This window comes from Coregonus clupeaformis, chromosome 17, assembly GCF_020615455.1.
Source record: "Coregonus clupeaformis isolate EN_2021a chromosome 17, ASM2061545v1, whole genome shotgun sequence".
Classification (NCBI taxonomy): Eukaryota; Metazoa; Chordata; class Actinopteri; order Salmoniformes; family Salmonidae; genus Coregonus; species Coregonus clupeaformis.
In genome coordinates this window covers 43703956-43726599 of record NC_059208.1, presented here as the reverse complement: position 1 = coordinate 43726599, position 22644 = coordinate 43703956, and the positions used below count along the sequence as shown (strand labels likewise).

General features: G+C 44.0%; 1 protein-coding gene across 4 annotated transcripts in view; it reads left to right on the top strand.

Annotated features, from left to right (window-relative positions):
- Window positions 1–22644, top strand: part of LOC121586492 (collagen alpha-1(XIV) chain) — a 110794-nt gene extending 88150 nt beyond the window's left edge. For 2 of the 4 annotated variants that reach the window (XM_041903208.2, XM_041903211.2), the window contains 14 exons: window positions 815–892; window positions 1919–2005; window positions 2281–2334; window positions 3305–3400; window positions 4532–4585; window positions 5423–5476; window positions 5604–5657; window positions 12016–12087; window positions 14873–14908; window positions 16832–16898; window positions 17117–17305; window positions 17598–17675; window positions 18831–18986; window positions 21015–22644. In XM_041903208.2, the coding sequence (XP_041759142.2) occupies window positions 815–892; window positions 1919–2005; window positions 2281–2334; window positions 3305–3400; window positions 4532–4585; window positions 5423–5476; window positions 5604–5657; window positions 12016–12087; window positions 14873–14908; window positions 16832–16898; window positions 17117–17305; window positions 17598–17675; window positions 18831–18986; window positions 21015–21373 (1434 nt within the window). In that variant the 3' untranslated portion in view covers window positions 21374–22644. The other 2 variants (XM_041903209.2, XM_041903210.2) reach the window with 2 other exon arrangements.

Sequence of the window (22644 nt, the reverse complement as noted above, 5' to 3'; positions counted from 1 at the left end):
AGCAAACCGCTCGCCCACACGACACCAAACACGCTGTTTGCCGTCTGCCCGGTACAGTTGAAACCGGGATTCATCCATGAAAGCACACTTCTCCAGCTGCCAGTGGCCATCGAAGGTGAGCATTTGCCCACTGAAGTCAGTTACGACGCCAAACTGAAGTCAGGTCAAGACCCTGGTGAGGATGACGAGCACGCAGATGAGCTTCCCTTAGACGGTTTCTGACAGTTTGTGCAAAAAATGTTTGGTTGTGCGAACCCACAGTTTCATCAGCTGTCCGGGTGGCTGGTCTCAGACGATTCCGCAGGTGAAGAAGCTGGATGTGGAGGTCCTGAGCTGGCGTGGTTACACGTGGTCTGCGGGCGTGAGGCCGGTTGGACGTACTGCTAAATTCTCTAAAACGACGTTAGAGGCGGCTTATGGTAGAGAAATGAACATTCATTTTTCTGGCAACAGCTCTGGTGGACATTCCTGCAGTCAATATGCCAATTGCACACTCCCTCAAAACTTGAGACATCTGTGGCATTGTGTTGTGTGTCAAGTGGCCTTTTATTGTCCCCAGCACAAGGTGCACCTGTGTAATGATCATGCTGTTTAATCAGCTTCTTGATATGCCACACCTGTCAGGTGGATGGATTACCTTGGCACAGGAGAAATGCTCACTAACAGGGATGTAAACAAATTTGTGCACAAAGCTTTTTGTGTGTATGGAACATTTATGGGATCGTTTATTTAAGCTCATGAAACATTGGACAAACACTTTACATGTTGTTCAGTATAAAAAAATATGTGTGTTTGCTGTTTTTATTGTCCTCAGTTTCAACTGCAGTCGTTTGACATCGTCTGCAGCACGTCCTGGGCCAGCCGAGACAAGTGCTGTGAGCTTCCTGGTCTGGTGAGTTCAAGCCTGACTACTGATCTAATCTACTGACTGACATGGAATGACCCTAACCTTTGTTGTAATGTGTAGTTGCATGTCGTAGGATCATGTCATAGATGTCATATTGTGTCATCCTGTTGTTGTGTTGTCTTGTGGTCATTATCCACTTTTTTCCATAATTAGCCTCATTATCATTATGCTTTGGTCAATATCATAATCATTAGGTCATTGTCCTTTTGTGTTCCATGTATTGTCATGTGGTCATACTTACTTACTTACTTACTTACTTTATTGTCCCCATGGGGAAATTTTGTTGCAGTGTCATGTACACATTTAAAGTGGCGTTAAATACAAAACAAGATTGACAATACAACTTTCAATAACAGTCACGCACCAATAAAAGTAAGAAATAAGAAATAAAACATTTAAAACATTTAAAACAAAGACTAGCCTGCTGGCCTTACGGGGTCAATGGGAACATTTGCCCGAGCTATTTAAGAGGGATATCACACCTGGCACAAATGATTGTCTCGTTCTATTTTTCCTGCTGAGGGGTGCCCTATACCTACGCCCAGAGGGGAGTAATTCAAAGTCCAGGTACAGGGGGTGACTTGGGTCTAAAATGATTTTGTGAGCCTTACGGAGGGCCCTGACCTTAAAGATCTCATCCAGGCCTGTCTGTTTGACTCCAAGTACCTTACTTGCTGTGGTAATAATCCTTCTCAGCATGTTTCTCTGACTGACAGTGGCATTGCCAAACCAACAAACAATACAAAAAGTTAAAATACTCTCAATAAAGGATTTGTAAAACAGAGTCAATATAGTACAGTCTATATTAAAAGAACCCAACTTTTTTAGAAAGTACAGTCTCTGTTGGCTCTTTTTGTAGATCTGGTCTGTACATTTACTCCACTGAAGCTTACTGTCCAAAAAGACACCCAGATATTTATATTCCTCTACAATTTCTATATTCTATACAGTAGCATAGTCATGTTATTGTGGTATTTGTCTCATTTGTCTGGTATTTGTCTCATCTCTCAGAGGAAGGAAGAGGACTGTCCTGCCATGCCCCGTGCCTGCACCTGCACACAGGACAGCAAAGGTCCCCCCGGCCCCACTGGACCCCCTGTGAGGACCCTCCGTCTCTCCTTCATCACCATAATTTGTTACTTAAAGCTGTTGTTGAACTAGGAACTCATTCATTGCATTCAGTGGCTGAACAGAACACGGCGTGACATTTGGGGATGGAAAGGGATATATACATAGCTACAGTACATACACCCCCTGTGTGTGATAGTGTGTTTAGGATTTGTTGATAGAGTGTGTCTTTAATGTCTATGATACGAAATGTTGATGGTGTGTGACAGAGAGTGTGTGTGTGTGTGTTTGTGTGTTATCAACAGGGTGGTCCTGGGATCAGAGGAGGGAGAGGGGACCGTGGAGAACCAGGAGCTGTGGTACAGTACACACACACACACACACACACACACACACACACGTTAGTAAAAACCCAATGAAAGTCAATGCAACTTGTAACACTCACTGAAACCAAGATATGTTAGAGTTCCACAAGCACTGAGTGGGTTGACAGACACATACCCACATTGATGGATACCTCTCTTCCATAAAAGACCCATTATACTCGGCTTGGCTGAAAACCCACTCTCTCTGAAAATGCCCCCTGTAAAGTTCTAATCTTTTATTCATTTCTCACTCTCTCACATGCTATTCGACTCGGATTGCACGGGTCCCAGAAAATTGCACTGGTGGTTGAATTGTGTGTTATTAGAGCATGTGAAGGTCCTTGTAATGCAGGCGTCCTCGCAGTGCGCCCATGCTGTCTTTCTACTCTCATGAATTTTAAATTCATCGGAGACGCAGCATGCCCCAATGAAAGTCAATGGCCTGCGACTGGTTGGCTCACGACAAGACAGACAGAGAGTGGCCTCACGGGTCTCTGATTTGCAGTTAAATCACAGAGTTAGCCTAAAGCCCCCTCTCAGCCGCCCAGAGCTCGGTCAGATGATGTATAAAGGATGAAGACAGTTGTATGGAATAAAATATATATTAACATATTGCTCGCCCTCCATGAAACCTTGCACAGCACACTATTGATATTCATATCGTCAACTTTTGAAAGCCTTAGATTGCAGTTCCGCTGTTGTAGTCCTATATGTCATTAAAACATGTTTACAGGACTATATTACCAGCTAGCAGTTCAACATTCACAAATGGGTATATTATTGTTGTTTCAAATTGTACTTTGTAATACATTGAAAATGAATTGTATATTTCCTCTGTTTGTTCCAGTGATACTACATAGTGGTAATGGCTGTAGAATATAGGGGATTTAACTAGATCACTTTATCTCTTTGTTAACTATATTCTAATCAATTTTATCAATGTGTTCTTCTGTCTCTATGACAGGGGCCGATAGGTCCAGTTGGGGACGCTGGTACTCCTGGGCTGCAGGGGCCTCCTGGCCCCCAAGGCCCCAGCGGCCGGACCATCATGGGCCCCCCGGTAAGACACACACATGCGCATACACACACTCACACCATCTAATACTGCACATATTAGAAGAGTCTAGTTTCCCGACATACATAACATAGCTACAGTACCAGATTCACCTAGGCCTGCTATAAAGTCTACCTTGTAAAAGCTGTTGTAATACTCGGATATCGATTCTTTCTCTCCCAAGGACTTTTGTTAAACGTAAGCCATAAAGGAGGGAGGATGTATCATAACCTAATAGACTGTAAACAGTGCAGTACAATATGAAGTACACTGTTACACCTGCATTGGTATTGACAGGTCAGTGACTGATGAAGGACGGGTAAAACATTAAAGGAAAAGCCCACGTGTCTTAACTTTACTAAGGCAATGTTTAAGCCAACCTATGTGTTGAGGAAAACTCGTTCAAGGAATCAGGCAGAACTCATTTATCAGCAATAAGAGGTTTATTCAAGCAATTGCAAGGAAGATCACGCTCTCAGGATGAACCCGGAGAGGATCTTCATTATTTACAAGTCACTCAGTCTTTATATACTCCACCTACACAAAGAGCTGCTTACCCCTCAAAAAGAGGCAAGCTTACAAAAGAGATAAGGGTAATTAGCTCTACTCCCTTAAAGCATTAAAACAAACAAAAGCAGGTTCTAGCCGATGTGTCTAAGATAGGGGAATGATCAGATCTTTAGAGCCTAAACAGACAGGATAATACTTCAACCTGGATTGCTTTTAGAGATAAGGAATGAATAACAAATCAATCCTTTGTAGGGTGTATGACGAGGTTACTGGACAGCTGTGGTAAATTACCAGTGACTGTAACAAAACCATTTTGCACCCACAAAAGCATTAGACTGTAATAAATTAATTTTGCTCCACCATATGGTACATTATTCTCTCTGGTATAACATACACAAGTTCTATATCGATGACCATTATTTATTCGTCGTTAATTCAGCATTATAGTGACAGCTAAGGGATTATTAAGGGTTATTAAGGTACAGCTACTGTAAGAGCTTGTGAAACAAATGGCATTTGTAATTAGAACGCAGATGGTGACCAAATAGTGACGACCCCAACTAAAATAGCCTCCAAATAAGCTTGATATTTGCTCTTGATATTTATTGTTGTTTTTTCTAACTTCAGGGTGGTCCAGGAGAGAGAGGTGAGAAGGGTGCAGCTGGCGCTCCAGGAATACAGGTAAAGATCACCATTCACTTCCTGCCCTTTCAGACACACTTTCCCTCATCACAAAATGGCATTCAATCTTCAAATAACATACAAATGACACCATTGCACCAAAGGGAGATCTTTGAATGTCATATTGAATTTATATCTCTGTAAGATAGCTGCTAATAGGAACAAGTAATTCTGAGTTCTGGTGAGAGAGTTTTGTGTGAAGGGCTCCTGCTCCCCTTTGGCTTATGTGATGTCATATTTATCTCAATGCATTAAATGATTTGCACAGGTAGCAAGAGGAGAAGGTAGAAGTTGGTCTTAACCACTGATAAAGGGTCAGATATCTTCCCATCCCCTTAATGGTAAATCTGAGCATTAGCGGATAGGATCATCTAATCCTAGATCTGTGGTTATGTTCAGCGCCTGCCTGGACTGTAACAAGACATCACAGCAGTTTTTACAGAACAACAATAGCTATTTCCCCTCTGTTGTAATGACTCATGTCTAAGATGCAATAAACTTTCATTATAGTCAATCTCTGAGCTCAGCCAATTAAGATGGATCCTGTCAATAACTGTAGAGGTTGGGAGATGTGTGCTTTTGTTTGTAATAGGCTTTGAGCCATGCCATTGTCATTCCGTACCTGTTGTGTCTGAGTGAGGGGAATTTGGCTTTGACGGCTGTGAAGGTCATGCAAGAGAGTGTGTATTACAAACAGCTCAGGCCTCACAACATTAATTACCTGTAATGAGTTAGGATAATGATCCAACCAACCGAGCCTGTCAATACAAATGTATTCATGCTGACACCTTAACAGGCCTTTCTGTTTTCACACACTCTCTCTCTCTACGGTTGCAGGGCATTCCTGGATCTCCTGGGTCACCAGGTCGAGAGGGACAAACAGGAACAAGGGTAATGTCTTGTTTGTCTGTTTAATCAAAAGGAATAGATTTATGTGAATATAAAGTCATGGTATATGAGCTGCCGTAGCAGCACAGTCTCATAGGCATTAATTTGGACATGTAACCCCTTTCCACAGGGACTGACTGGTAAAGATGGACCCCAGGGGCGAACAGGACCTCCAGGGACTATGGTAAGTCTGATTGTGTATGGATGGAGCATCAGGGACTGATGAATGAATTTGATTTAATTGAATTGAATTATAAAATACATTAATTCTGTAACTTTGAATTGTAAAATACAACCTGCAACTAACTACTTTCTGGTCAAAAGTACTGTCCCTGTAAGTTACTTGTTTGTGCTTCTTGGCAAATGTGACAGTTTTTTTTGTTTTGCTTCTTGGCCAAATGTTTTTGTGGTACCTCAAGTTACCACTGGGAAAACAAAAGTTACAGATTGTACCTTTGAGTCAGGGGCACAACTTTGGATTTATAAAAAAATATATATATTTTTTTTTTAGGGGTAGATCAGATTTAATATTGCAGATAAATTGTGTCTTCCATCAATGTAATTGTCTGCATCATTTCCAATCCCCCATATATATTTTTGTAAATGTATTATTATATTTTTTAAAATAAATTTTCCTTTATTATTTTCCCCTAACCCTACCATCCCTCCCCTAATTGGAGTAAACTAATGGACAACACTTAGGCTTCTACTTCCAGCTTATACATACTGTAACACTCTGGCTCCAGGGACTCTGATTGTTGAGCCAGGGTTGTTATTTTCATTTAGGGTGTCTTTTGTTTTGGTTTTGTATTTCTAGGTTTGCCTTTCTGTTGGTTGTATTTCTAGGTTTGTCTATGACTCCCAATCGGAGGTAACGAGTGTCAGCTGTCGGCTCGTTATCTCTGATTGGGAGCCATATTTATTCTGAATGTTTTCCTGTGGGGTTTGTGGGTTTTGTTTCCGTTACGGTGAGTGCACCGTGGAACTTCATGATCGTGGTTTATTGTTTTGTCGTGTTGCACTTTAATTAAATAAAGTCATCATGTTTATCGGTACACGCGCTGCGCGTTGGTCTCATCCTTCAGACGATCGTGACAGAAAAACCCACCAAAAAGGACCAAGCAGCGCGTCCAGGAGCAAAGGGTCTGGACACAGGGAGTTATGGACGCCTCCTAAGGATTTTTGGACATGGGAGGAGATTCGGGCTGGAAAGGGTCCTTGGGCACAACCGGAGGAATATCACCGCCCTCGTGAAGAGCTGGAGGCAGCCAAAGCCGAGAGGAGGTGGTACGAGGAGGCAGCGCGAAGGCGAGGCTGGAAGCCCGTGGAAGAGAGGCAACCCCAAGTAATTTTTGGGGGGGGGCACATGGCTTGGGCGGCTGGGCAGCAGGAGGCTGCCACAGGGAGAAAAGGAGAGAAGGCTAACGGAATACGGGAGCCATTGGCGAGTAGAGGAAGGGAAGTGTTTGTGGCACGGCGTGAAAGACTGACGTGTGTTGCCAGTCCGGTCCGGCCCGTTCCTGATCCTCGGTTGAGGCCAGTGGTGTGTGTTCCCGGTACGGACCGGCCTGTTCCTGCTCCCCGCACCATGGATACGGTGCGCTACGCCAGCCCGGCCCGGCCTGTTCCGGCCACTCGCACCAGGGATACGGTGCGCGTCGCCAGCCCAGCCCGGCCTGTTCCTGCTCCCGCACCATGGATAAGGTGCGCCGCCAGCCCAGCCCGGCCTGTTCCTGCTCCCCGCACCATGGATACGGTGCGCTTCGCCAGCCCGGCCCGGCCTGTTCCGGCCACTCGCACCAGGGATACGGTGCGCGTCGCCAGCCCAGCCCGGCCTGTTCCTGCTCCCCGCACCATGGATACGGTGCGCTTCGCCAGCCCAGCCCGGCCTGTTCCTGCTCCCCGCACCATGGATACGGTGCGCTTCGCCAGCCCGGCCCGGCCTGTTCCGGCCACCCGCACCAGGGATACGGTGCGCGTCGCCAGCCCAGCCCGGCCTGTTCCTGCTCCCCGCACCATGGATACGGTGCGCTTCGCCAGCCCGGTCTGCCCTGTTCCGGCTCTCCGTACTAGCCCTTATGTGCGTTCTCAGGGTCCAGCATGCCCTGTTGCTTCTCCCCGCACTAGCCCTGTGATGCGTGTCCTCAGCCCGGTACCTCCAGTTCCGGCACCACGCAACAGGCCTACGGTGCGCCTCAGACGGCCAGAGTCTGCCGTCTGCCCAACGGGGCCTGAACTGTCCGTCTGCCCAACGGGGCCTAAGCCGCCCGTCTGCCATGAGCCATCAGAGCCGTCCGCCAGACCGGAGCCGCTAGAGCCTTCCGCCAGACAGGATCAGCCAGAGCCTTCCGCCAGACAGGATCAGCCAGAGCCTTCTGCCAGACGGGATCAGCCAGAGCCTTCTGCCAGACAGGATCAGCCAGAGCCTTCTGCCAGACAGGATCAGCCAGAGCCTTCCGCCTGCCATGAGCAGCCAGATCCGTCAGCCAGCCATGAGCAGCAGGATCCGCCAGAGCCAGCCAGCCAGGATCCGCCATTCAGTCCGGAGCTGCCCCTCAGTCCGGTGCTGCCACTTAGTCAGGTACTGTTCCTTAGCCTGGTGCTGGTCCTTATCCCGGTGCTGGCCCTTAGCCCGGTGCTGCCCCTTAGCCCGGTGCTGCCCCTTAGCCCGGTGCTGCCCCTTATCCCGGTGCTGGTCCTTAGTCCGGTGCTGCCCCTTAGTCCGGTGCCGCCCCTTAACCCAGTGGGGTGTAGTTGGGGGGGGGGGGTAATGTGTAGGAGGCATATTAAGTGGGTAATGACTATGGTGGGGTGGGGACCACGACCTGGGCCAGAGCCGCCACCTGGACAGACGCCCACCCAGACCCTCCCCTAGACGGTATGCTGGTGCGCCCGGAGTGCGCACCTTTAGGGGGGGGGGTACTGTAACACTCTGGCTCCAGGGACTCTGATTGTTGAGCCAGGGTTGTTATTTTCATTTAGGGTGTCTTTTGTTTTGGTTTTGTATTTCTAGGTTTGCCTTTCTGTTGGTTGTATTTCTAGGTTTGTCTATGACTCCCAATCGGAGGTAACGAGTGTCAGCTGTCGGCTCGTTATCTCTGATTGGGAGCCATATTTATTCTGAATGTTTTCCTGTGGGGTTTGTGGGTTTTTGTTTCCGTTACGGTGAGTGCACCGTGGAACTTCATGATCGTGGTTTATTGTTTTGTCGTGGTTGCACTTTAATTAAATAAAGTCATCATGTTTATCGGTACACGCGCTGCGCGTTGGTCTCATCCTTCAGACGATCGTGACACATACTATATACAGTTGAAGTCGGAAGTTTACATACACCTTAGCCAAATACATTTAAACTCAGTTTTTCTAAATTCCTGACATTTAATCCTAGTAAAAATTCCCTGTCTTAGGTCAGTTAGGATCACCACTTTATTTCAAGAATGTGAAATGTCAGAATAATAGTAGAGAGAATGATTTATTTCAGCTTTTATATATTTAATCACATTCCCAGTGGGTCAGAAGTTTACATACACTCAATTATTATTTGGTATCATTGCCTTTAAATTGTTTAACTTGGGTCAAACATTTCAGGTAGCCTTCCAAAAGCTTCCCACAATAAGTTGGGTGAATTTTGGCCCATTCCTCCTGACAGAGCTGGTGTAACTGAGTCAGGTTTGTAGGCCTCCTTGCTCGCACACGCTTTTTCAGTTCTGCCCACATATTTTCTATAGGATTGAGGTGAGGGCTTTGTGATGGCCACTCCAATACCTTGACTTTGTTGTCCTTAAGCCATTTTGCCACAACTTTGGAAGTATGCTTGGGGTCATTGTCCATTTGGAAGACCCATTTGCGACCAAGTATGTGGTGATGTGGTGTACTGACTGATGTCTTGAGATGTTGCTTCAATATATCCACATAATTTTCCTTCCTCATGATGCCATCTATTTTGTGAAGTGCACCTGTCCCTCCTGCAGCAAAGCACCCCCACAGCATGATGTTGCCACCCCTGTGCTTCACGGTTGGGATGGTGTTCTTCGGCTTGCAAGCGTTCCCCTTTTTCCTCCAAACATAACGATGGTCATTATGGACAAACAGTTCTATTTTTGTTTCATCAGACCAGAGGACATTTCTCCAAAAAGTATGATCTTTGTCCCAATGTGCAGTTGCAAACCGTAGTCTGGCTTTTTATGGCAGTTTTGGAGCAGTGGCTTCTTCCTTGCTGAGCGGCCTTTCAGGTTACGTCGATATAGGACTCATTTTACAGTGGATATAGATACTTTTGTACCTGTTTCCTCCAGCATCTTCACAAGGTCCTTTGCTGTTGTTCTGGGATTGATTTGCACTTTTCGCACTAAAGTACGTTCATCACTAGGAGACAGAACGCGTCTCCTTCCTGAGCGGTATGACGGCTGCGTGGTCCCATGGTGTTTATACTTGCATACTATTGTTTGTACAGATGAACGTGGTGCGTTCAGGCGTTTGGAAATTGCTCCCAAGGATGAACCAGACTTGTGGAGGTCTACAATTATTTTTCTGAGGTCTTGGCTGATTTCTTTTGATTTTCCCATTATGTCAAGCAAAGAGGCACTGAGTTTGAAGGTAGGCCTTAAAATACATCCACAGGTACACCTCCAATTGACTCAAATTATGTCAATTAGCCTATCAGAAGCTTCTAAAGCCATTACATAATTTTCTGGAATTTTCCAAGCTGTTTAAAGGCACAGTCAACTTTAGTGTATGTAAACTTCTGACCCACTGGAATTGTGATGCAGTGAATTGTACGTGAAATAATCTGTCTGTAAACAATTGTTGGAAAAATTACTTGTGTCATGCACAAAGTAGATGTCCTAACCGACTTGCCAAAACTATAGTTTGTTAACAAGAAATTTGTGGAGTGGTTGAAAAACTAGTTTTAATGACTCCAACCCTAGTGTATGTAAACTTACGACTTCAGCTGTACGTACGGTTACTGTGGGGACTACGTCATCGATGCACTTGTTGATGAAGCCAGTGACTGATGTGGTGTACTCCTCAATGCCATCGGAAGAATCCCGGAACCTATTCCAGTCTGTGCTAGCAAATCAGTCCTGTAGCTTAGCATCTGCATCATCTTACCACTTCTTTATTGACCGAGTCACTGGTGCTTCCTGCTTTAGTTTATGCTTGTAAGCAGGAATCAGGAGGATAGAATTATGGTCAGATTTGCCAAATGGAGGGCGAGGGAGAGCTTTGTACGCATCTCTGTGTGTGGAATAAAGGTGGTCTAGAGGTTTTTTACCCTCTGGTTGCACATTTAACATGCTGGTAGAAATTAGGTCAAATGGATTTAAGTTTCCCTGCATTAAAGTCCCCGGCCACTAGGAGCGCCGCCTCTGGATGAGTGTGGTCTTAGTGCTATATATAAAATATAGATGAAAACTCTCTTGGTAAATAGTGTGGTCTACAGCTTATCATGAGATACTCTACCTCAGGCGAGCAAAACCTAGAGACTTCCTTAATATTAGATTTCGTGCACCAGCTGTTGTTTACAAGTATACACAGACCGCCAGCCCTTGTCTTACCGGAGGCCGCTGTTCTATCTTGCCGATGCAGCGTATGTTATCCATGTCGTCGTTCAGCCACGACTCTGTGAAACATAAGATATTACAGTTTTTAATGTCCCGTTGGTAGGATATTCGTGATCTTAGTTTGTCTATTTTGTTATCCAATGATTGTACGTTGACTAATAGGACTGATGGTAGAGGCAGATTACGCACTCGCCGTCGGATCCTTACAAGGCACCCCGACCTGTCCCAGATATCTCCGACTCTTTCACCTGCGAATGACGGGGATTTGGGCCTTGTCGGGTGTCTGAAGTAAATCCTTCGCGTCCGACTCATTAAATAAAAAATCTTTGTCCAGTACGAGGTGAGTAATCGCTGTCCTGATATCCAGAAGCTCTTTTCGTTCATACGAGACGGTGGCAGAAACATTATGTACAAAATAAGTTACAAATAACGCAAAAAAACACACACAATAGTGCAATTGGTTAGGAGCCCATAAAACGGCAGCCATCTCCTCCGGCGCCATTGATTCCTGAACACTCTTTTAAAGAGTGCAACGTGTACACACTGAACCATGCTCAACTCTCCCGTGCTGGTTGGTCCAGCCAGCCTTCCAGAAGCTTTGCCTTCACACAGCCTGTCAGCCCGCTCTGCGGTGTCAGCGCGGTCCTAAATCCAGTCGGATAAACACTCCAAACAGCCTACCCGACTGCTCGGAGGCGTCCACATGGTCCTAAAGCACACCGTTGCCTTGTTTTGTTTCACATTACAATGATAAATAATAATGATAATAATGTATGCACTAAGTCGCTCTGGATAAGAGCATCTGCTAAATGACTAAAATGTAAATGTAATGTAAATGTATAAAACTGGGGGGGACAAAAATGTCAGAATGTGGGGGGGACATGTCCCCAGTGAAAGTTGCGCCCCTGCTTTGAGTGATTGCTTAATCAGTGACATGACAATTTGTTTGTTTGTGTTTTTCTCCTCCTTCACCCATAGGGCACTCCAGGAGCTCCCGGGTCACCAGGGTCAAGTGGACCTCCAGGGTCACTGGGAGACCAAGGACCTCCTGTGAGTCATCTGACCTCTATGTCCATGCATGTTACTACTAATGGAGCTGACCCTCTAGCTGAGGAAATACCCAGCAAGCGGAACTGATTGAAATGACATCATTACAACCAGATACGTCAGCATGATGTCATTTCAAACGGTTTTGCCTGCTGTGTCTAGGATTAGGGAGGGAGGTTTTGGGAGACAGCAAAGCCATATATAAATATATTGTACATAGTCCTAGAGTACAGTGTATCTATCATAATTAGGACCCAGAGTTCTTCTTGACTTTATGACTTGACCAATGAAGTTACAAACTATAACAAGCGCCAAGCATTATTCTAGGGCAGGTCACATGGTCAGGAATATGTTGTATTTCTATGTATGTATAGAGATCTGGGAGAGAGGGTGACAGTTCAAAGGGGATATTCGGAGACAGGGAAATAATTTAAGGAACTATATATACATCTAGTTCTACATCTAGAAAATCTAACATTGTAAGGAGAAGGTATGTCAAAGATGTACTGTATGTTATGTTCGCCAGGCTTCAAAGTCCACCAACTTCATTCTATAAAGAGTTGAATAAAGAGAAACAATACCTTAAAAAATGAATAAATGTATAATTCTTGTGCAATTTATATAGGCTACATTGAGGTTTTTCTTTAATTATTTTAGGCTATATGCTATTAGTGCATAAGCCTAAGCTTCAGGGCTTAACTGTACGCATACCAAATAGCCGACACAGAAAATCACATTTTGCACAGTTATTGTATTTTCTCCCCAGTCCCTAAACGTCTTTGCTTCGCGAAAGATGACAGAGAACTTTACCAATGTCAACTAGATTGAAGCATTCATTCTATCGATCTATTACATTATTCTATTGAGCAAGGGTTTATTTAGTCTTCTAGGGAAACATATTATGACAAAAGAGAAGCTACATGTATCTAATTATAGACAAGTTGACTAACAAATAGCCTACCAAAATGTCGGAAATTATAAGCAGAAACATATCTAAATCACGCAACAACAAAGAAATCCTGCACCCCCTGTCAAAAAATCTTTCCTCCGTCATTGACTGTAGCCTATTTTCTATATTTGCGGGTTAGGGTTGGGTGCGGGCCTCAAATTTTCACTTTGTCACATAAAGGCGGGCGGTTGCGGATGGTTATTAGCAATTGCGGGTGGGTGCGGGCGAACAAACAGCTGACCCACACCACTATTCCAGACACATGTAGAATCTATGCTTGTAGAATCTATACATACTGTATGTTCTGGCGGCTCATGGTGGCCCAACGCTTTATGTTGGTGTTTCCATTATTTTGGCAGGTGCCTGTATGTTGCCGTTGTATATTTCAACATTGTTGCCAGAAAACAGACTTGTGACACTGAATGGGCTCTCTTTTCATTAGAGAATCTGAGGTTAACCTAACACTATCTTGAATATGGAACAGAATACATTGTGGCGGTTTATGTAAATCTTTAACAAATTGCCTTACAATGTCATGACAATATGCAATATGCAATTCAAGCTACATTGGTGGCCTTGCAAGGCACTAATATATTTTTATTTTTATTTATTTCACCTTTATTTAACCAGGAAGAAACCCATTGAGACACATTGTCTATTTTGCCAGGGAGACCTGGCCAACAAAGCAGCAGCGGTCAATACAACATTTAAACATACAATACAAACAGAACAACAACACGTCATTAAGTGCTGATCCGGCCTGGAGGAAACATTTACACTCCTCAACAGAGTTTTGGGCCAGAGTTTTAAAGCGTATTTTGCAGACTGTTCCATGCATCAGGTGCACAATAGGAAATGGCAGTCTTGCTTAACTCTGTAACAGCCCTGGGGACTTTTAGTTGCAACCATCTAGTAGACCGCGTCTGGGAATGGCTAGTGGTGATAGTGAAGGAGAGCAGGCTATCCAGAAGGGCTTTGTAGATGAACGAATACAAATGTAGCTGTCTGCGTATGTAAAGCAAGGTCCAGCCCTCCATTTGATACAAGGTGCACTGGTGGGTGAGCGACTTGGCATTTGTAACATAACGCAAAGATGCATGATAAACAGAGTCCAGTCTCTTTAACACAGAAGAGGCTGCATGCATATACAATATGTCACCATAATCAATTACAGAAAGAAAAGTGGCTTGAACAAGCTTCTTTATAGCCTCAAACGGGAAGCAAGCCTTGTTACAAGAATAAAAACCCAATTTCAGTTTAAGCTTCCTCACAATTATTATCTACAAGAACCAAAGATCAAGGTATTTGTAGGATGACACCTTTTTAATTGGTGTGCCGCCAGACGTCAAAATGCTAACCTTCTCTGGCTGAGAGCCAGAGAAGGTTGGCAGTAATTACATAGTAATTACACAGTCTTGCCCACTATGTAATTACTGGTACTGCATAGTTATTATTTGTCATTATATGACCTTTGCAGATAAATGGTTATGCCAGGGTTAAAATAATGACGCTAGCTTTCTGAAGGTAGCTTCTAGCTTTCTGAAGGTAGCTTCTAGCTTTCTGAAGGTAGCTTCTAGCTTTCTGAAGGTAGCTTCTGTTCATTCAAGTGCAGGGCTTTTTCCTGAGAAGAGTTGTTTTATACCTGTCATCCAGATTGTCTATCAATGTCTGCTGTAATTCTGTTAACCTTTCCAAATAGTTTTTACTTCTCTGGGAGAAATGTCTACTTCTTGATGCAACTTCTTGAAAGGAAAAATAAATGTACAACTCAAAATGTGTACAGTAAATGTACTTCATTGTTTTCTGTCCATTGTCATTCTGCCTCTTGTTCTGTTGCAGGGTCCCGCCGGAAACAAAGGAGAGAAGGGAGAAAGAGTAAGTCCTAGAGATAACAAACAGATTGTTCATTTATGTAATACTTCATATACATTGCTTTGGCATTAGTGACAACCACCCATTCATGCCAATAAAGCATGTATAAAATTGAATTGAAATAGTGTATGATACTTATGTTGTTCTGTATAATAAACAGTACAATATATTTACAAATGTATGTGGACACCCCTTCAAATTAGTGGATTCGGCTATTTCAGCCACACCCGTTGCTGATAGGTGTATAAAATCGAGCACACAGCCATGCAGTCTCCATAGACAAACATTGGCAGTAGAATGGCCTTACTGAAGACCTCAGTGACTTTCAACATGGCACCTTCATAGGATGCCACCTTTCCAACAATTCAGTTCATCAAATTTCTGCCTTGCTAGAGCTGACTGCTAGAGCTGCCCCGGTCAACTGTAAGTGCTGTTATTGTGAAGTGGAAACGTCTAGCAGCAACAACGGCTCAGCCGCGAAGTGGTAGGCCACACAAGCTCACAGAACGGGACCGCCAAGTGCTGAAGCGCATAGTGTGTAAAAATCGTCTGTCCTCTGTTGCAACACTCACTACTGAGTTCGAAACTGCCTCTGGAAGCAATGTCATCACAATAACTGTTCGTCAGGAGCTTCATGAAATGGGTTTCCATGGCCGAGCAGCCGCACATAAGCCTAAGGTCACCATGCGCAATGCCAAGCGTCGGCTGGATTGGTGTAAAGCTTGCGCGCCATTAGACTCTGGAGCAGTGGAAACACGTTCTCTGGAGTGATGAATCATGCTTCACCATCTGGCAGTCCAACGGACGAATCTGGTACCTGCCCGAATGCATAGTGCCAACTGTAAAGTTTGGTGGAGGAGGAATAATGGTCTGGGGCTGTTTTCATGGTTCGGGCTAGGCCCCTTAGTTCCAGTGAAGGGAAATCTTAACGCTACAGCATACAATGACATCCTAGACGATTCTGTGCTTCCAACTTTGTGGCAACAGTTGTGCGCAAAGCGAGGTCCATACAGAAATGGTTTGTCGAGATCGGTTTGGAAGAACTTGACTGGCCTGCACAGAGCCCTGACCTCAACCCCATCGAACACCTTTGAGATGAATTGGAACACCGACTGCGAGCCAGGCCTAATCGCCCAACATCAGTGCCTGACCTCACTAATGCTCTTGTGGCTGAATGGAAGCAAGTCCCTGCAGCAATGTTCCAACATCTAGTGGAAAGCCTTCCTAGAAGAGTGGAGGCTGTTATAGCAGCAAAGTGGGGACCAACTCCATATTAATGCCCATGATTTTGGAATGAGATGTTCGACAAGCAGGTGTCCACATACTTTTGGTCATGTAGTGTAATTCTGTGGAGTAAGTGTTTGTATGCCCCCTGAGTTCTTAACGTCAATGTTCAAGATAAGTAATGCCCTCCTTTCAAGTAATTGCTGCTCCTCAGCTTGGGGGTATTGGTGTTCTCTGAGAGCCTGACAGTATACAATTACCATTACAACAAGTTTTCTGAAGAGGAATATCACATGGTATACTGCACCCAGAACACATTTTGTAGAAGACCTATTCATGCATACTTTATAAGCTTTAGAGCTGTGTTACTCAGCTGTAGAAATGGGTTTCTACTTTACAGCAGTTGTATTTTAAAGAGCAATCTTTCTAGTGTTAAGTACTTTATGGATTGGTGTCGCACATAACAGCGAACAGTGAATGGCTAAGGTTTTTAGACAAGGCTAAAAAGCAACATCTAGGCTTGTCAACAACAGCCATGTTTTCCAATCGAAAGAGTTGATGCCAAATTCACAGCTGGCAGGCTTTCTACCCAAGTAATGGTGGAGGAAATGTTACCTGTGGGATCGATGAAACAGGTTGGACACATCAAACACACACAGTGTTATCTGTAGCCATGGTGTCACCATGTGTTTTTGCCTCCAGGGTGACCTGCAATCCCAGGCATCGGTCCAAGCAATCGCCCGGCAGGTCTGTGAGCAGCTGATACAGAGTGAGTCTTTTTTTATCCTGCATCTGACCCTCTTCCTGTGTGGGTTTGTGTGTATGGATGTGGGGTTGCACAGGTCTTGTGTATTTTGAGTGTAAGTGTATTGTATGGAAGGGGTGTAAAGTATGAAAATATGAGTGTTGTCTATGAAGGTGTAAATGTATTTTGCCATTGGCATCCATTAATGTGCCACTGACCTCAGTCTGACGTCTCTCCCACAGGTCACATGGCTCGCTACAACTCCATCCTCAACCACATCCCCAGTGCACCCGTTTCCATCCGCACCGTTCCTGGACCCCCAGGAGAGCCCGGGCGGCAGGGCGGCCCAGGACCACAGGGAGAGCAGGGGCCCGCGGGCAGACCAGGGTTTCCCGGGTCCAATGGAGAGAATGGACAACCAGGAGCCAGAGGTACTGTATAGAGAAGACTCAGATTTAACTCAAGCTATCAGGTAAAGATCTAGTCATGTAGCCTATGCCATAAGCTTGTGAGAGAAGATATTACAGTAAATGATACTGCCAGGTAATGTAAGAAAACATCACTAATATATTCAGAAAAAAAGGATTACACATTAGGCTAGATCTACAATATTGGACATGACACTTGTAGTGCTGAAGGTGATATAATATGGAAAGGAGACAAGCATGCCCACTTCTCTGCATTTTGTCAAAGTGTGTGTCCCCTCTGCCTTTGTCTGTCCAGGTTTGTCAGGAGAGAAGGGCGACAAGGGAAGCCCAGGTGTAGGAGTCCAGGGTCCCAGAGGCCCCATAGGACCCCCAGGTAACCGAAACAATGCCTGCTGAAAAACACCCCCAAAAAAACAATAAACTGCAAATTTCCAACTTCAATTTCCCTCCAGAGACTTCCTTTGCCACCGAGCCTCTGCAGAGGAAATCAAAATCTGTTAAGCGGGTGGATTAGAAAATGGGAAGTCATCCGATCTGTTTTTGATTAAGGGTCTCCCTCTTGATTCAAGGGGAGAATATGACACGGAGAGGGTAGCCCGAGTTGCATTTAATTTACTTTTGTTTGTTGTTTTTCATTAAGCTGCTCCTACTGGTTTAATCAAACATTATTAGGGGCATAGCTATTGACTCCTGTATTGATTGTAGTCTAGCTGACGCAGTGTGTTGATTGAACTCCTGGAGCGGTTGCCATGTTGGTCTACAGGAGAGAACTCAGAGCTCTTTGGAATCTGGCATACGCGAGATGAGCGCCTCCAAGGATATTTAAAAAATGATATTCATAGCCGCTGCATTTCCTGATGGAGACAGCTCAGTGATAATAGCATTGGTTTCCTTACCCTGTAAGATGTCTATGGGTAAGGTATGACAGCAATCCATGCTTTGGTTTAGTTTCCTTGGTACTGTTTCCACATGCTAATGTTTTATCATTTTTTGGCACAAATTGAATTCAAGTCATTGGACCGATATTAGCATTTTTCGCACATTATGTTCAAAACATCTATAAGTGACTTTGTTGAGCTTTACAATAAATTGTAGATACTTTCGGATGACTTGGACATGATGCGAGAAAAATGCTTATATCGGTCCCATGACTTGAATGGGATTTGCGCCACAAATGCTAAAATGTTAGCATGTGGAAACAGTGCCAGGGAAACTAAACCAAAGCATGGATTGCTGTCATAACTTGTCCATAGACTGCTTACAGGGTAAGGAAACCAGTGTGTAATTTTGTAATTTGGGTGAACTATCCCTTTAACTTCATGAATTCTACCTCAATATGCAGTGTTCTTAGTCACAATGAAGACAATAATAATGCCATGTTTCATTGGTTTGCCATAACGTTTCACATAATGATTTAACTTAGCTCAAAGTTAAAACCTTAATTGTTCATTGAAAAATGTATTTGTTTTATCAAAACACACTCTCCCCTTTCTCCGCCCTCTCCTCACCCCTTTTCTTTCTCCTCCAGGACCAACGGGTCAGGGGCGGACAGGTAGCCAGGGTCCGTCTGGTCGGCCGGGGAACCCTGGAACCCCTGGGCGGCCGGGTATCCCTGGACCAGTGGGGTCGGCTGGGCCTCCTGGATACTGTGACCAGAACTCTTGCGTGGGCTACAACGTAGGAGGTAATTATGACACGAATCCTCCCCTACCACTGTAAGCACACATTAGATCTAATTGTTTAGCCATAGAGGACTCCATTGGCATTCCCATCAGGTTGTTGTGTAGATAACCCTTACCTGAGAATGCACTCTCTGAGAATGGGTTTGTAATCAGAGAGTAGGTCATAGGGTTAGGACTGAATCTGGCCTTTTTTTCATGTCTGAATATCTGACGTATTGTATTATACCCTGACAATCAATCATCAACTCATTTAATCCAATAAAAGCTCTTTGAAAGGGAGACCTGAGCAAAGAGGTCTCATTGGGTTAAATCCGCCAGGGGGTTGACCCGAATCACACCCTTATCCACACAGTATTTCAAGGTGAAGCTAAGACAACATTACTTATCTGACCTATCTTGAAAAGAAAGTTCTCAGAAACGTCTACACTATAGTATGACTAACTTACCAGTTAGCCAAGTTTAGTTTGGTTGCCCATACTGAGATATATTTAAGAAATTGGCATTTGTTTTCTGATTTACTTTATTCTTAATAGACTTTGAATTCTAATGTATTGAGACCCACTTGATTAACCTCAGGACTGAACCTCATTAAAATAAATGAGTGGTAGCTCTTTATTCTCTGTTTACGACAGCTCAGGAAAATAATGAGCCCATTCTATTATCTGATGGTTTACAGTAAGATGGCTGTGAGCATATGGTTTATTTATGAATCCATTAGTTCCTGTTGTCATTTAAGCCTTGAAATACAAAATGCAGCCAAGGTGCAGAATTCAGCTTGGAAACAATGACTTACAATGTGGTGAATTCATGTAATGGTATCTGAGAATATTTTTTAAATGCTGCCATTTCAGTATCCCAGTATCTTAGCTTGTGGAATTGAATTAAACAAGCTTGCTTGTTTAAACTTCTATAGACCCTATAGATATTTGTGAATGCTTGTGACATGCATTTATGTACAATATAGTTATTCCGACAAAATATCTATAAACTCTCAAAGTCTTATCACGATAAGTCATATTTCAGTATTTGCATGTACAGACCACACTATTGCATCAAGTTTGACCACATTGTACCAAGTTTCAAAAAGAAAATTCTGCATCTTTACAGTCATGTGATCATGATATATTCAACAATGGTTCATCATCTAATATCATGGTTATTGTGAGTGTGGATACAATCTATAGCGCCCAAACTGTAAATGCATGTGTGCATGGACACCCAGACCATCAATGATGTCTGTCTCTATCGGCCATTTTCTCCGAGGAAAAGGCAATAGGGTGAGCACACTGTATGGCTAGATAGGCCTGCGCTGTTCTCCATGCACTCCACGGTGTGAGTAATACCAGCATGGTGACTTTATGATTTTGTCTCGTCTGTCTGACCTGTGGTATGTTTGTCTCCCTCTCTCTCCTTCTGTCATCCCTCTCTCTCGCTACTTTCTCTTACTCAAGTCCAACAACAGTATGGGTAGTGAGCAGCATTCAAAAGGGTTGTAGTGGAGGTGTTAGGGTAGACAGGCTTGTCCCTTGGCCATACACCCTCGCTATATCCCTGTCAGCAACGACTACTGCCTTGTTTCCTATAAAGCTGTTCCAAGTTCCTCTCTTTGTAGAAACACATTCTACCTGAGCCTGAGTCAAAAACTAATTTAGCCATAAATGCATTTTTTTTAGCTCACCGCATATAAACTAATATATATTTTATCCAAGGCTTCTCTATGCTTCTGCAGGGAATGTGTACCGTTTTTATATTCCATAAGGAACCAATGGTTGACTAATACTGATTGTCATTTGATGCGTTATTCAGTTGAGCTGTCTCATATATTTAATAAGAGACCCACTTAGACCTCCTGTCCCTGTCAGTGTAGCTCCTCCCTACCCCTCTTTAACTCTTCTGGACGCTTTGATGTCGTCGCTAACACTGTTCCTCCTGTGTGTCTCTGCCTCCTTCCTGTCCTGTCCCTTTCCCGCTAACCCAATCAAAAACAAACAAACACATGCACGCTTTGGGGGTGGCCGTGATGGCTAAAGAGGGTGGTGACCCATCTGACCGCCGCAATCTTCCCTTAGTCCAATTGCCCCCCAACGTCTACCAGAACTATGACGAGCCGGAGGAGGAGGACCCCTATAGGTACGACGTGGGGGGCTACCCCTCTGAGTACTATCAGCCCAACTACCCGGCGCCCCGACCAGTCGCGCCCGAGGACCCTGCCCTGACCCAGGGCGACGAGGTGCTGAGGTCCCCCGGGATCCACCGCTCCTCCAGGAGCCTGGCTGAAGAGGAGGAGGAGAAGAAAGAGGAAGAGGGGCCGGAGGAGAGGAAGATGGTTGGACCCATGAGGAAGGGTAGGCTCAGGAGAGCCTTGCGGAAGTCGGGGACACACGACTGAGGAGTAGGGACTGTTCAGTTAAAGGGAGAAATATCCAAAGGGGGTTCTAAGGACTATCATTAAGTGCCTGATGTCAATGTCAAAGGGACATATGGGAGGGGAAGGGTGGAGGAGGTTGGAGGAGAGAGTGGGAGGGACCATCTTCTTCTCCTTCTCTTCTCTCTGGAAGTGTTGTGGTTGGTGGTGTAGATAGGGTGTGTGTACTGTTGGTTCTAGTGTGGTCCGATTTTTGTGTGTGTAAATCGGTTACTTCAAGAGATACAATTGTATTGTTGTTTTCTTTTCGTTTTCAGCATACCACCTCTGTGATTCATTAATCTAATTTCATGCAATTGATCAATTTCCTGGTCACGGTTTACTTCAAGTGCTTGTTTATGATCTTAGTAAATACTGGAAAAACATAGGCCTACAGTGTAGTGTAGTATATTATAGTTTAGTATATTATAGTAGTAATATTTTAGTTCAATGGTAGCTTGTATTGCTAGGATATTACTCAAGAGTGGATAGCAAGTGCTATTTGAACATTTTGAAAATATAATTGAATATTAACGATCTACTACTTGGTGATATTAGTAGAGAATATAACTACCTATATTGATAACTATCCAACTAACATTATAAATATACTCAATATGACCAGTTATTCTCCAGCTGTTCAAAACTTGACAATTATTATTTATTTTGATGAAATGTCCCATATTGTAATATTTGCATGTGTTTGTTTATCATATAATCATTCCATATCAATTTATAATGCTATTTTGTACCCAGCCATTGGAAACAACATATCAACATAAATATATGCTTTCATATCTTGACAGGGTCATTCAAGCTATCAGCCATATAGCCCAACTAATACCCCCATTGCAGTGTTACGGTACAAACATTTTGCTCTTTGTATTTTTACGATACATGTATGTCTTTAAAGGGTGTTTGAGAAGGTGCTAAACATGTAATATAACAAGATTATTAGTTAAATATGTGAAAAATATATTTCTTTTTTTAATGTATGTTTGTTTTATTGCAAGTGTCTCGGAATATGGTCTCCAGAACGGGAGCGTTCAGCCTACAGTATTGTGATGAGTTGTTAGGCCTGTGGTCTATTCACCTTGCAGAGCTCCAGAGACTAACTATGTGGAACAGGCCACTGTAGCGTCTCTCATCAGAACACGTTTCAATCAAGGAAGTAATTTATTTTTTACTTGGTAGTGATTTTTCAAACAATAAAATTGAAGTACAACCATTATTCACAGTGGGTACTCTCAACACTG